We start from the raw sequence: 12,864 nt of genomic DNA on the forward strand, positions 1-12,864 counted from the left end.
AGTAACTGAGCAAGGGATGGGGGCAAGCTAGCCGGGGGAGCCCAGGCTTTTGCAGTCGGGCCCAGGAACAGCTCAGGGTGGCTTGGAACGGAGTCTGAGGGGGTGGGCGCGGGGGAGAAGCGCCTGTGCGTGGGTTGGGGTCTTTGCACTCTGCTCCCTTTGTCACATCATACAACCAGAGACAGATAAATGGAGTACTTCAGAATTCACTAATAAATCCTTGTTACAAGGAAAATGGCATCACGGCCTGCACAACATGGTTAGACAAGATTCATGGAGAAGCGCACATGCATTCTTTTGACCTACACTGCGTCTTAGGGAAAACCCACAGAGGAGATGTCATGCCCTGGACCGGAGTTGAGGTTTAAAACTTGGGTCTTAATCTCTCTCTCTCCCCATTGTTTCCAGAAAAACAAGTGTGGAGAGGACAGTGACAATCATAACTGCATCCATCGCAACAAAATATTTACACTTATTTTGCACAAAAGGGATGGTTGTCTTTTCCAGGTGAGAACACAGAGCCGGAGAAAGCCAACTGCAAAGTCCCTTCGCAAGTTTTAGCTACACCGGTCCCGTCTTTATAGGACAAATGCAGTTTTGACAAGAGCGTGGGGCAGTGGGACACCGGCGCGGCCTGGGGAAAGAAGCACGCATGCAAACGCGACGTTCGGCTCGACTCCCCCTCCGCTACCACCTAGAAACTGCGGTGTGGTTCTGGTCCTTTCCCTCCGGGGGTCGAGTGGGTCTGAGATCTCTCAGACCGGGTGGGAGCCCGCGCAGCCCCACGCCTGCCCTCCCGCCGGCCGAGCGAGCGCCCGCCTCCCCCTGCCCTCCCGGCCCGGCCCCGCGGCCCCGCGCCGCTGTCCTGCATCCTCGGCAGCCGGGCCGGCCCGCTGCTCACTTGAGCAAGTCCTTGGACTCGGCCGACAGCCGGGCCATGTTGGCGGTGGAGAGAGCCGACAGGTGCGGCGGCGGCGGCATCTGGCAGATGGTGCAGGGGCAAGGCAGCCCGGCCCAGTGCTGGAAGCCGCTGCCCAGCTGCAGCGCGGGCGGCGTGGACGGCGCCTTGAGCAGCGAGTGGGGCGGCCGAATGGTGCCGATGGCCGGCAGCGAGGCGGCGGACAGCGGGGACGAGGCGTTGCCGGACGCGAGCGCGCCGCCCAGGATGGGGTGCACCGGGTGCACGGCGTTGGCGGCGTGCGCCGGGTGGCCGGCCGAGTGGCCCACGGTCCCGCAGTGGAAAGCCGAGTGGTGGCCCCCGTAGATCTCTCCAACCAGCCTCTTCATCTCCTCCAGGGAGCTGGTGAGCATGAGGATGTAGTTTCTGGCCAGCAGCAGAGTGGCGATCTTGGAGAGCTTGCGCACCGAGGGCCCGTGCGCGTAGGGCATGACCTCGCGCAGCCCGTCCATGGCGAGGTTCAGGTCGTGCATCCGCTTGCGCTCGCGTCCGTTGATCTTCAGCCGCAGCTGCTGCAGGTCCTGCTCCGACAGCTGCTTCTTGATTTTGTACTTGGTGCTGTCGCCCGCGGCCTTGGCGCCGGCCCGCGAGAGGCTGTCCCCGGGCATCTTCGGCACCATGTCGCCCTGCGTGGACGAGACCGAGTTGAGACGGCTCTCCTGGTGGTGGTGGTGGCGGTGGTGGTGGTCCCTCAGATACATCTCGTCCATGTCCGGAGATGAAGCTCTGCTGGAGACAGAGCTCGAATCAGAATTCATTTTATTACAGGGGATGAGGCCCTACGTGGGGAGGCTTTAGGCGGGAAATGAAAGAAAATCTTGAATGAAAAAAATCTGCACAGCTCGGCAACCCACTTCTCCGCGGCAGACGTGAGGAGAAAGGCTGGGCGCTGCCTCTCCCCGCCCGGTTCCCGCCCCGCTCCCGCTCAGGTCGGCCTGCAGCCCGGACAGCTCGTCCGCCTGTGCCCGAACTAACCTCGCGCTGAGAAAGAGGGCCTTTTATAGAGCGGCGGCGGAGAAAAGAGACAAAAGGAGCCCTCCTATCTATCCTGGGCTGGTTAGGATGACGTGCCATCATTCAGGGCGGTGCGCTTTGCTGTCCCATTTAGCAAGGATTCCTATTCATATGCATTGTGGGGCCGCCCTGGGACACCTCTGCTCAGAACCGCTAGGAGCCCCCAGGCACAAAACCCTCTGATTGACACACTCACCGCTCCAGCTCGCGCCCTCCTGATTTTTTTTTCAAACTTTCCTCCACCCACCCCCCTTCCCAATTTCCCTAACCAAATCACACCGAAGGAACCGGAGGAAGGGAAGGTCGGGCGGAGATTCCTCCGGGTTTGGAGAGGGGAATCGAACCCTTCGCTCTCCTCCCTTTCAGGGCTCCTCCCAAGCTTGGGGAAACGTGGGGAGAGCCGTCGGTGGGAAGCGTCTCCAGGACAGAGAGGCGGGCGCAGCGCGGGGTCAGCGCGCGGGCGGGAGGGGAGGCGAGCTCCGAGTGGACGCGCGCTGTGGAAGTTTTGTCCGTTAAGTCTCTTTTCCTAAACACGGACATTGGGCTCATTCTGTTTATTGGGCCCTCCTGGTGGTTTCAACGAGATGTCCGTGCCTGGACCAGGGGTGTGCCCTGACACTTGTGGGAACGGGTCTCTTGCTTTCTATGTCTTCTCTTTCGTTTAAAAAATAACATTACTGAAAGAATTTCAGTTTTCCTCAATTCTCTAACTTCTGAGACCTGGAACTGAGGGGAAAAAACGAACCCTGGTGTTACAAGGAGAGCAGCTTGAGAAGGGGAGGGGAGGAAAAGGAGCCGAGAGGGCGGGAGGGAGTTGGGCACCGAGAGGTTCCCGAGACCTCGGGACAGACTGTTCCTGCTCGGGCCTCCCCGCAGCCCCGGGCCCTGGCGCTGGCGAGCTGGCGGGCAGTGCCGGCCTGCAGCCCCACAGGGCGGCCTCTGGGCGCTGCGCGCGCGCCTGGGGAGCATCTGCAGCTCAGTGCCACGGGGTCGGAGAAAGCGGGAGCTCAGGGTCGAATAATAAACTACGGTTGTGTGCGCCCGTGTGTATGTCGGCAGCGAAAGGGTCTGGAAGCCCCTTGAGCGTGCGCGCGTGGGCACTGCGCTGCGGCGCACAGTGGATTCTGGCGATAGAGACCAGGCCAGGCGTTGGTAGCCCTCGGCTCCAGCGCGGAGGTGGCGCCGGTCTCTCGCACCCCTTGCGGAGTTTTTGTCAATCGGGACAGGCTACTCGGCGCAAGGGGCGGGCAGGCAGACGTGCCCGGAGGCAGAGAGCCCCGGGCGGCGTCTTCGAGAACCTGGGCGCCGCCTGCTCCGGGCTCGGAGGGACCCGAGACAGACTTTAGGCTGCAGCTGAGCGTCTGGGCGGCAAGTGCGAAACCGAGGCGATCCCGGAACCCGGGCAGACAGGGCCGCGGACCGCGCGGCGCAGTCGCTGCAGGTGCCGAGGACTCGTGGGGCAGAGGCGGCCCCACTGACACCAATCGAACGGGCAACACGAGAGCGACGCGTGCCGGGTCCGGAGCCCGCGCTCTGCGAGGCTGCGCCGCGTGGACAGACGGTCCCGCCGCGAGAGCACTCGCAGGGGAGGCGCGACGCCGGACCGACGCTTTTTCTAGGCCGAAGTCTGCTTCTCTGTAAAGAAGAGAAAATGGCCAACAGCCCCTCGTCAAGGCCAGGACCTGGTGCCCTTGAAGACAGGACACAGCCTCTTCTCCTCCTATCGCCTCCACCTCCGTAGAAGGAAAGTTTCTTAAAAGGCAGAATCGAAGAGATTCGATTGGATGTGGAAAGATTGATGTCCAAACAGCCAATATCCAGCAAAAGGAATGTTTCTTAATTCACCAGACTCGCCCATTTGAGCTCAGACAGTGACATCCCTGAGCTGCTTATGGGAAAAAAGGGTTTCAGATCATCTGCATATATTCGGATTCCATCCCAGGTGATGGGCAGAAGCTGGGGGAGAGGTGGGGTCCAGACCAGGCCCTCAGCGGCTTCCCTGATGATCAAGGGGGGGGGGGGTCCCCCGGGAGCCCCAACTGCAGGAGAAGCGCCTTCCGCCCCTTTCTTTGGTCTGGAGCACAGGCCCGCCCCGCCGAACTCCTACACAGCCTTCCGGACCCTCGACATCGACGTTTGTCTTTCCCATGCCCCTACTGAGTTTTGATGATCTACGTTTTGATTTTTGATTTCAGGAAGTAGCAAAGTGTAGTTAGAGCGGAAGGGTTGCAAATGAAGGAGTAGAAAAACGCTGCTGAAAGGCATTTTAGTTTTTCTTTTTAATCCTAATTTTCTCAGTGGACAAAATGAAATAAGGTGTAAAATCCCCCAGATTAATCAAGAAGGTTGCAGGGAATAAAGGAGGAGCAGCAGTTCTCTCAATACGAGCTGACCACTTCACTTGCGGGGCTGGAAAGACAGCGGCGGGGGCTCTGGGAGTCGAACCAGAAGGCGCCTCGTCGGCATCGCCTTTCCACGGGAGGGGGCCGCAGACCCGCGGTGACAAGCTCCGACGGGGCAGCGCCGGGCGGGAAGGGGCGCCGGGGCTCTGCCTGCGCCGCCAGGCCCCCTCCACCCGCGAAGCGCTTTTCGCTCCTGGCGCGGCGGCGCTGGAGGAAGCGGGTCCTCGGTGTCCGGGCCGGGCCCGGCGCGCGCTCTCCTCCCCGGTCACCCTCTGCAGTCCAGAAGGGACGCTGGGTGTGAGTGGGGCGGTCCTAGGGGCCCAGGCCCGGCCGGCAAGCACTGTCTTGAGGCCTTCCAGGAGCCCCAGACCCTCCGAGGAGGCTTGCTCCCTACCCCTGTCACTGAGAGGAAGTAACAGCGACAAGAGGGCGAGAGAGCTCAGGAGCCACAGCGTTGCTCGCTGTAAAATGGGTCGACCCTCGCCAGGACCCCAGGCGGAGACGCACCCCAGGCAGCTCGCCTCGCGGAGTAGCTTTCACTGAGGGGGGGCGGTCACCGCAGCCCCCGCTCCGCCTCGGGTCAGCCCTGAGCCCAAGGAGCAGACACAGGGCTGCTGGGCGCGCGCGGTCGGCTGCCTGTCAGAGGGCCGCCTCTGCCACCGCCCACCCGGGCGCGTCGGGGAGGGGGAGGAAGGGCGCCCGAAGGGGCCTGGCCAGAGAGGCCGTGACCTTGGCCCCGACCGGGGTTGCATGCGGGGGCTCGGACAGGCCGGGAGCGGGCGGCCTGACCATCCCCCACTCGCACAGCGGGCAGGGTGGCGGGGGTCGCTCTGCGGCAACAGGTGCGCCGCGGGGCCGGCCGGCTGCCTCCCGCCGCGTGGACTGCGCTCCGGCCGAGCCTCCGGGTCCCCCGCGTGCGCGCGACTCAGGGAAGCAGCGGGGCCGGGCCGGGGAGCCGCGCGCCCGGGCGCACCGCCTCTGCAGCCCCGGCCGACCAGCCCCGGGCCGCGCGCTCCGGACCCCTGCCGGCCCTTCCCGACCCCCGCCCCCGCCGCCAGGGGCCGTCTCCTACCCCCTGCCCGTCTCTGCGCAGCTCCAGCGCCGAGGTCTTTTCCAGAAGCTGCGGCGCCGCCCGAGGCCTCGCGATTTGGGCTCAGGAGCGACCCCTCCTCCCCTCGAGAGTCCGGCGGCAAATGTCGTGCTGGCTGGACCGCGGCGGCCACTGTGAGGAGCCGATCAATCAGCGACGTCCAGGGCTCCGGTCTCCCCAAACTTGACCGGCAGAAACTTTGGCCGAGACCGCGCGGCGGGAGGCTGCCCTGCGGGCCTCACCTGCCAGCCCCATCCCGCTTCCAAAACGAGAAGGACAAAAGGGAACCCCGCGCTCTCTGAGCGTCGCAACCGGAGGGACAGCCTGAAAAGTAGCTGGTCCCGGAGCAACTTCTCAAACAGAAGTTTCTGTCTTTATCCGAGCAAAACAATAGCGGCGGGGCCGGAGCATCGAGGCTGTGAGGTGCATCCGAGAAGCCATTACACGAAAAGAAGACAAGTTTTAAAAAATTAAATGTCAACATAAATCGCAGCCGAGCAGGAGCTCTCTCCTCTCGGCAGCGCATCCCGGGTGATGGGGGGAGGGTGGTGAGGGTACCGAACTCCGAGCCGAAATCGGAGCTCTGACCATTTAATAGGCTCTAGTGGGGCCGCGAGGATGGATCTGGGCCGACTGACTACGGTGTTTCCGTTTCTGGGTTTCCCCATATTTTACGTAATATCTTGAACACTCGCTGATCTGTCCGGTATTTCTCATCTTTTTAAAATCTGGTTTTCATACAGGAAAAATAGCAGAGGTTGAAGGACAGCAGAATTTTATGAGGCTTTTCACGGTGTTGAGTGTGAGATTGGAGGGTGCGAGGAAGGGCCCAGAACAGCGCACAATGACGAGGCTCTAATTATGTGACCACGTAGAGGAACCAGCCCGCTGGCAGAAGTAGAAGTTCCATCGTAAAGATATGTAAGCGGGAAGCCTGGCCATCACTTCCAGACTCCTTATAACCATTTGAAGACCGAGGAGACAGCAGCTTCCGGGCTTCGTTTATGGGATTTTGCTCAATCAGTGGGCATATTTCAGTACCCTTTCTTATTATGTTTTTTAACTTTCTGGGAACATCTGCTCAATTGCCAAAACCTGTACTGAGTTTTTCTCCTAAAGAAGTCTATAATTGAAAACATTTTTCCTCGAGATTGGAATGTTTAGGTTAATTTAAATATCACTGATGATCAATCATGCAAACTGATGAGTTTTATTAAAATTTGCATACTTATACACACATTCTTGGCATGTGCCCTGACATTTTGGATTTGTGGTTCCATTACTACCAATACTTTAAGAATCGCTAAGTAGATGATTTCTTATTGGTATTTTATTGTTGTTAATTTACTTCTTTTCTGATATTATAATTAAAACCACTGTATGCAATTTCATATCTTAATATAAAATAGGGCAGAATACTAAATTCTGCTTTTTGTTTTTGGAAGTTATCGTATCATCTCCTTGGTATATTCTATTAGTAAAATTAGATACATATTGCTGTGCTCTTTGCTAAAGTGCTTAAAGAATTTAGTTTCATTTTAGAGATAAATATTTACTTTAGAGATAAATGTCTTATGCGGCATATGTATTGTTTTCACTTTATATTCGGCAATATTCTGATTTATCACAAAGTATATAAATAAATAGATACCAGGAAGAGATCAGAATGTAAGAACCTACACATAGCGCAACGGAGGATGAAAGAGACATTAACATCCATGTCACCAGTTTGTTACACTACTTTTTAATTACAGGTATCTATTCACATACGTTCTGAAACTTACATATATATCTGCATAAAGTTAAATACATTAAATATGTATTTGAAGCCTTTGATTCCTAAATAAAAAGGAATAAGTTATTTTTCAGATGCTAATAAAGACAAAGGAGAACATATTACATGCCTGTTCATAAGTAGAATTGGATTCGAAGAGTTAAATTGACTCCTACCAAATACAGATTTACACACACTATTTTGAGAAAATGATGATTAAGGTGTCTGTTACTGAATCTTGAAAAGCCAAAATGGCAGTTTTCAAAAAATCGACATTTCCATGGCTGATTGATTTTATACAGAATCTGTGGTAGGACCACGTAGACTCTGCTTTATCATTTCTAAAAACAAATGAAAATGTAATATATGCTCCTTTCTCATGAGCCATTGTATTTTCCTATTTATGGTATGCTTTATTTTGCTTGCCTAATTCCAACAATCTGAATGTAAAGTGTATAAAACCAAACTGTCACCGTTTACAATATTGGCTGAATTTTCGTCTTCATCTTCACATCATAATATAATATATAATAAATTGAAGAATTATCCAGACAATTCAAGCCTCAAGTCCTGTTTTTCTTTGATTTTTGAGGATGCAGGGGGAGAGGGTGGAAGAGGGAAAGCAGGCTGGAAACAAATTATCACTCACAATTTCTAGAAATTCCTCATTCTATATTTTATTTCCAGACCAGTCCGAGTCTGCTGCTTAACAACTGAAATGATATTCTCAACAGCGCTATCAAGAACTGGCAGTAAGAAAGTCTTATACCTTTGGAATATGTTAATTTTTACAACATAAAATGATAATGGGAATTAATATCTTTTCATAACATGACATTGTGACATTATTTAAGATATTGATGAAAGAAACTGGATAATCTTCCAAACCCTCAATTTTTCCTAGTGATTTTGACTATCTATCCTATAACCCTTGATAATAAGAAATAGCAGAATATTGGACTATTTATGTGCACAGAAATGAGTATTTTAATTAGATACATTAGAGCTTTGTTTTTTGTTCTTCTCATTACGGCAAGTATAATAAATATGAGTAGACTTTTAGAAAAATAACCTCTGCAATGAGGAGAAAAAGAAAAAGAAGGAGGGCGTAGAACACACTTTGAACACGGCCTTAGCTCACAGAAGGTAAGCTTAATCCTACTCTACAGAGTTCTTTGTAAGAAAGCACTCCCAAAATACATGTTTACTTCATATACTTGTGGAAACTTTAACACTGATTCTAGCATTTTAGTCCAGAGCCATTTGTGGCTGTTTTCCAAAGTTGGAAGTCTGGCGGGTCTGCTCACCTCCCTTCAATGCCCCGGGACCCTGTGGCACTCACGTGCCCTATTCGCCCACCCTGCAGGATGTGAAACCAGGCAATCTGCCTGGATAAAGCCGTGGGAATGGCAGCGCTGGGTGATCCTTCAGGGAACGTACTTCTGGGTGCAGAGATGGCTCAGCATCTGCTGCTGAGGACACCGGGAGACTGAGGAGCCATCCGACAGAAACTCTGCTGAGAAATAGAATTTTTAGACTTTAATACGGTAGCTCCCCAACAAGGTGTTAATTTTTTCTGTTGCCAAAAAGAAAAACAAAAAGCTTTCAACGTTATATTGAGGGAGAACTCCAGTGTCCCAGTAATTGCACATAATGCCATGGCGATTTACTTAAATAAGACTACAAGACTAGAAATCCATAGTTAGAAAAAGGCAATTGTTAGCATGGATTTATAAGCTTGTTTCAAAATTCTTTCCAGAGTTAAAATTCTTTTTCTCTGGGAAAAGCCTTTTATGTGATTTATTTGTATAAAAAGAAATGCAATTATGTGTCTAATTTTCAAGTACACTTGCTAAAATTGCCCTATCTCTTCATCTTTATCAAAGTTTTACCTCCTGTGAAAGTAAAGCAGGGGATAAGAGCTCCTTTGCTCCCGTTAGATTTATTAATTGAAGCAATTACATTAAATGGAAAATAATGCCTTTGGGGAAAGTAATGCCAAGAAGAGACACCCAATAGAAAAATATTCCCGAAAATGTGTGTGTCAGGAAAGATGTGGGCCAAGAGTCTTTAACTAATTCAACTTAAGAGTCTTAAGTAGTTGTAGAAACTAAAAACTAAAGAGCATATGCAGCCTGGAGTGAACATCTTTTTAAAGACAGGACTAGAATCGCAGGACACAGCTCCTCTCAGTGTTTCTGGTGTCCTTCAGGTCCCTGTTTGAGAAAACCATCAACAAGAAAGGGAAAGAAAATAAACACCAGCAAAGAATACAACAAACACACAGAGAATACTGTGTAGGTTTTTTAATAAGTTATCTTCTGGCAAAACTTGCAGATACCAAGGGCTCATAGGGAAGACAAGCTTTGGAGAGACGTAAACTACTTTTTTTGATGACTCACATTGTGAACATAGAGAAGCACCTTCCCATTGGTGGGCGCGCCCTCCTGGGGTGTGGAGACGAGAGGCAAGTGTTACCCAAGAAAGACTGCACCACCCACCAGATTTCCTGGATAGGACTTGCTGCTTACCAGCTGTGTCTGCTTACACTTTTCTCCCCATTTCTGAACCTTCATTTCATCATCTGCACAACGACAATAATAGTACTCATGACATATGTCATTGTGAGGATTAAACAATAGCATTTTGCAAACCTTTTAAATCATGCAGTATTATGCTTTTGAAATAAAATATTTTCTGACCCTGTCTGACTCTGCCAAAAATATTCATTCAACTTTATTCTTTTATAGTTTGCCTTGTAAAATGTCATCCTGCTATTTAAAAAATTTCTTACATCTACCCTCACTATTAAGGCAGAAATCATCCTTTCCTATTGTCCCTACCCCCTAGCAAGTTGAGAATTAGTCATGTAAAGTACGCCAAAGTACCTCTCAGATGTCATAGGAGGTACCTGGAAAGTGTTGGGACTTTTAGAAATGAAATTGAGTATAGAATCCACTAGTCTTAGAAGGCAGAATAACAAGTTCTCAGTCCCTCTAAGTAACATGGTGGGCAAGTAGCTGATTGTTTATTAGAAATGAAGATTCTCGGAGGAAACATGATTTAAATTTTGCTATGCTTTTCTCTTAGGGAAAGCCCTGGAAACCATCAGGCTTACTTAAATTCTGAGTCCCAAACAAAATTTTGCCAGCGCAGTCTTCCGATTGCGCCCCAGTCAGTACCCGTCCTCACCCTGGGGATTCTTCACCCTGTCAGACCAGGACTGACCGCACATGGGGAGGAGGTGGTGACACTTGCACTTTGGGATTTGGAAGTCCTGCCAAACTTTGTCCTAAAAGACCTTCCAGTGGCTGACATCGACTCAGTCCTATTCTGGGCTGGCTGTAGGTTCCCACCTCTGATACCCTGGAAAAAACCACAGACCATCGTTTTCATTCACTCATTCACTCAGCATTTCTTCAGTGCCCCGTATGCATCAGTAACTAGAGGTTCTGGGGGAACAAAGGCAAGTAAACCGTGGCCCCTCACTTCCGGTGTTATAATCTAGGTGCGAGATGCCAGTGACATTTAGGCTCCTGCTATTAACACTGGTCATTATAACAGATTAAGTACTTGTCCTGGAGTCACAGAGAACAGACCCTGAGCATATGAGGTGTGTCTTCTGCTCTTATCCTGGTTTCTCTCTCTACAGGACGTTTCTTTGGAAAACAACCCCAGGAGCAGGAGAGGGGCGTGGGGAGAGCGAGGGAGCGGAGGACAGTGGGAAGTGCTTTATCAGGGTGATCACTGCTCTGGGCACTGGGACTGACTTCTCTGGGTCCTTCTCGAGTGTCTAGAATGCAACCTTGATGTGTTCACCCAAGGGACCAAGTGGAGAAGCATTTAGCCATTGTTTCCGGTCCCCCTGCCCCGGGGTGAGGGCTGCTCATGGGCCAATAAATACCTCCAGCTCTGGACCACACATGGGGAGTGACAACAGAGTCCCCACAGGTGTCATGTGACAGAGAAGCCTAGGCAGAGAGCAAGAGGTATGCCCTGCAGCCGAGGCCAGCATGGGCTAGAGGAAAAAGGGGGCCAAAGATATGGGGATCGGACCACAAGAAAAGCCTGCTATTTTCCCCAGTGGAGAAAGGTGAGAGAGAACACAGCCAAGTAAGTGACGGCTCTAGGAAGGCTGTGGCATCTCTGAGGTAGGCTGTGGATTTCTAGCCCAGTTTATTACTGGAAGAACGCAGTCTAGGCTGGAATGGTGGCTCTGCTTCCCCGTGTCCTCAATGACCTGGTGACTCCCAGCTTATCTTTCCAGCACCCCAAGTATGTGACCCTTATGCTCTTGGCTCAAAAGGGTATTTATCACATCTGGATTCTGGGAAGCATGATGGAGAAAAAGATAAGGAAGAAGGAGGCAAACCTCATAGGTGTGTCTGTGAGAATGCAGTGCTGGCACAGAAACCATTTTCACTATTTTAAGCAGTAGAGGATTTAGTATAGAAAATTGCCTGCTGCAAATATCTTTGGAAGGACCAAAAGAGTGGATCCTAGGCTGGGTCTCCAGGAATGACTCTGAGAAAAACACAAAAATAACCTGCCAGGAGCTACTACCTCTGACACTGATGTTGCAACTAGAATCGTAAACTCAGGAATTCAGAGAATAAATCGACCCAGGAATCAGGAAGCTGGAGTCAAGAAGAAACTGTCGTAATCAATTCTGATAATCAGAAGCAGGAGAATGGACACTGGACATTGATAAAGAAAAAGTATGACACTTCCAGGACATGGCTGGCTAAGAGAGAATTTTTTAAAAGGTGCAGGAAAATGAATTCTGCTTCACTTCTACTTTTCAAGGGTTGCATGAGTGCATCTAACTAAAGACTCTAATCTGCATCCACTTGTAAGGTAATTGGTGAAATAAAAACTCAACGTTTTATTCTCTCTAATTATAAAGAGAATACAATAGAAGTTGAAAAGGCCAATCCATCACGCCCACCACAGGCCAGCACTTGGGTTACTCAGCACCCGTGTGCAGCCTTCCACCCATAGCTGAACTGACCAGCAACTACTGCAATGAAAACGTACTCACGTCCAACATAATGCAATTACCACTCATACAAATAAGTGAACAAAAAAATAATAAATATAATGTACTCCTCCTCTCTCCTACAGGGGAAACCTAACATCCTGCCTCCTAGTGACCCTGTGGACAGCAGAGCAGTCCGTTGCCCAGTTTTTTTGCTCAATCCCCTCACCTCTGGCTCTCTGTCAGACAATGCTCTGCTGCTGTTCACAGGGTTTTTATGGTCAATTTTTTTCAGAAGTGGGTGGCCAGGTCCTCCTTCCTAGACTGTCTCACTGTGGCAGCTCCTCTGAAACCTGTCCACCATGAGTGCTCTGGTATTTGAAATACTGGTGGCAGGGCTTTCAGCATCACAGCAACAGGCAACTGCCACAGCATGACGCCGGACAGGCGGGTGGTGTGGTTCCCTGACTGGGAAGCGAACCCCAGGCCGTTGCTGTGAGAGCGCAGGATCTAACCATTAGACAACCAGGGCTGGCCTCTTCCAGTTTAGTTAATTCTGTTTTGATATCAGGCAATCCATAAGTTAAATTATTCATTTAAATACCCCTGAGACAACTTACCTGAAGTAGTAGGGGGAAGGCAGAAGAG

General features: G+C 51.3%; 1 protein-coding gene across 1 annotated transcript; it reads right to left on the minus strand.

Annotated features, from left to right (window-relative positions):
- Nucleotides 1–839: 839 nt before the first annotated feature.
- Nucleotides 840–1,716, minus strand: OLIG3 (oligodendrocyte transcription factor 3). Its single transcript, XM_023651576.2, has one exon. It carries the CDS (start codon nucleotides 1,714–1,716, stop codon nucleotides 898–900), a length of 819 nt encoding a protein of 272 aa, XP_023507344.1. The 3' UTR covers nucleotides 840–897.
- Between the last annotated feature and the right edge of the window lie 11,148 nt (nucleotides 1,717–12,864).

The sequence above is a fragment of the Equus caballus genome, chromosome 10, assembly GCF_041296265.1.
Source record: "Equus caballus isolate H_3958 breed thoroughbred chromosome 10, TB-T2T, whole genome shotgun sequence".
Classification (NCBI taxonomy): domain Eukaryota; kingdom Metazoa; phylum Chordata; class Mammalia; order Perissodactyla; family Equidae; genus Equus; species Equus caballus.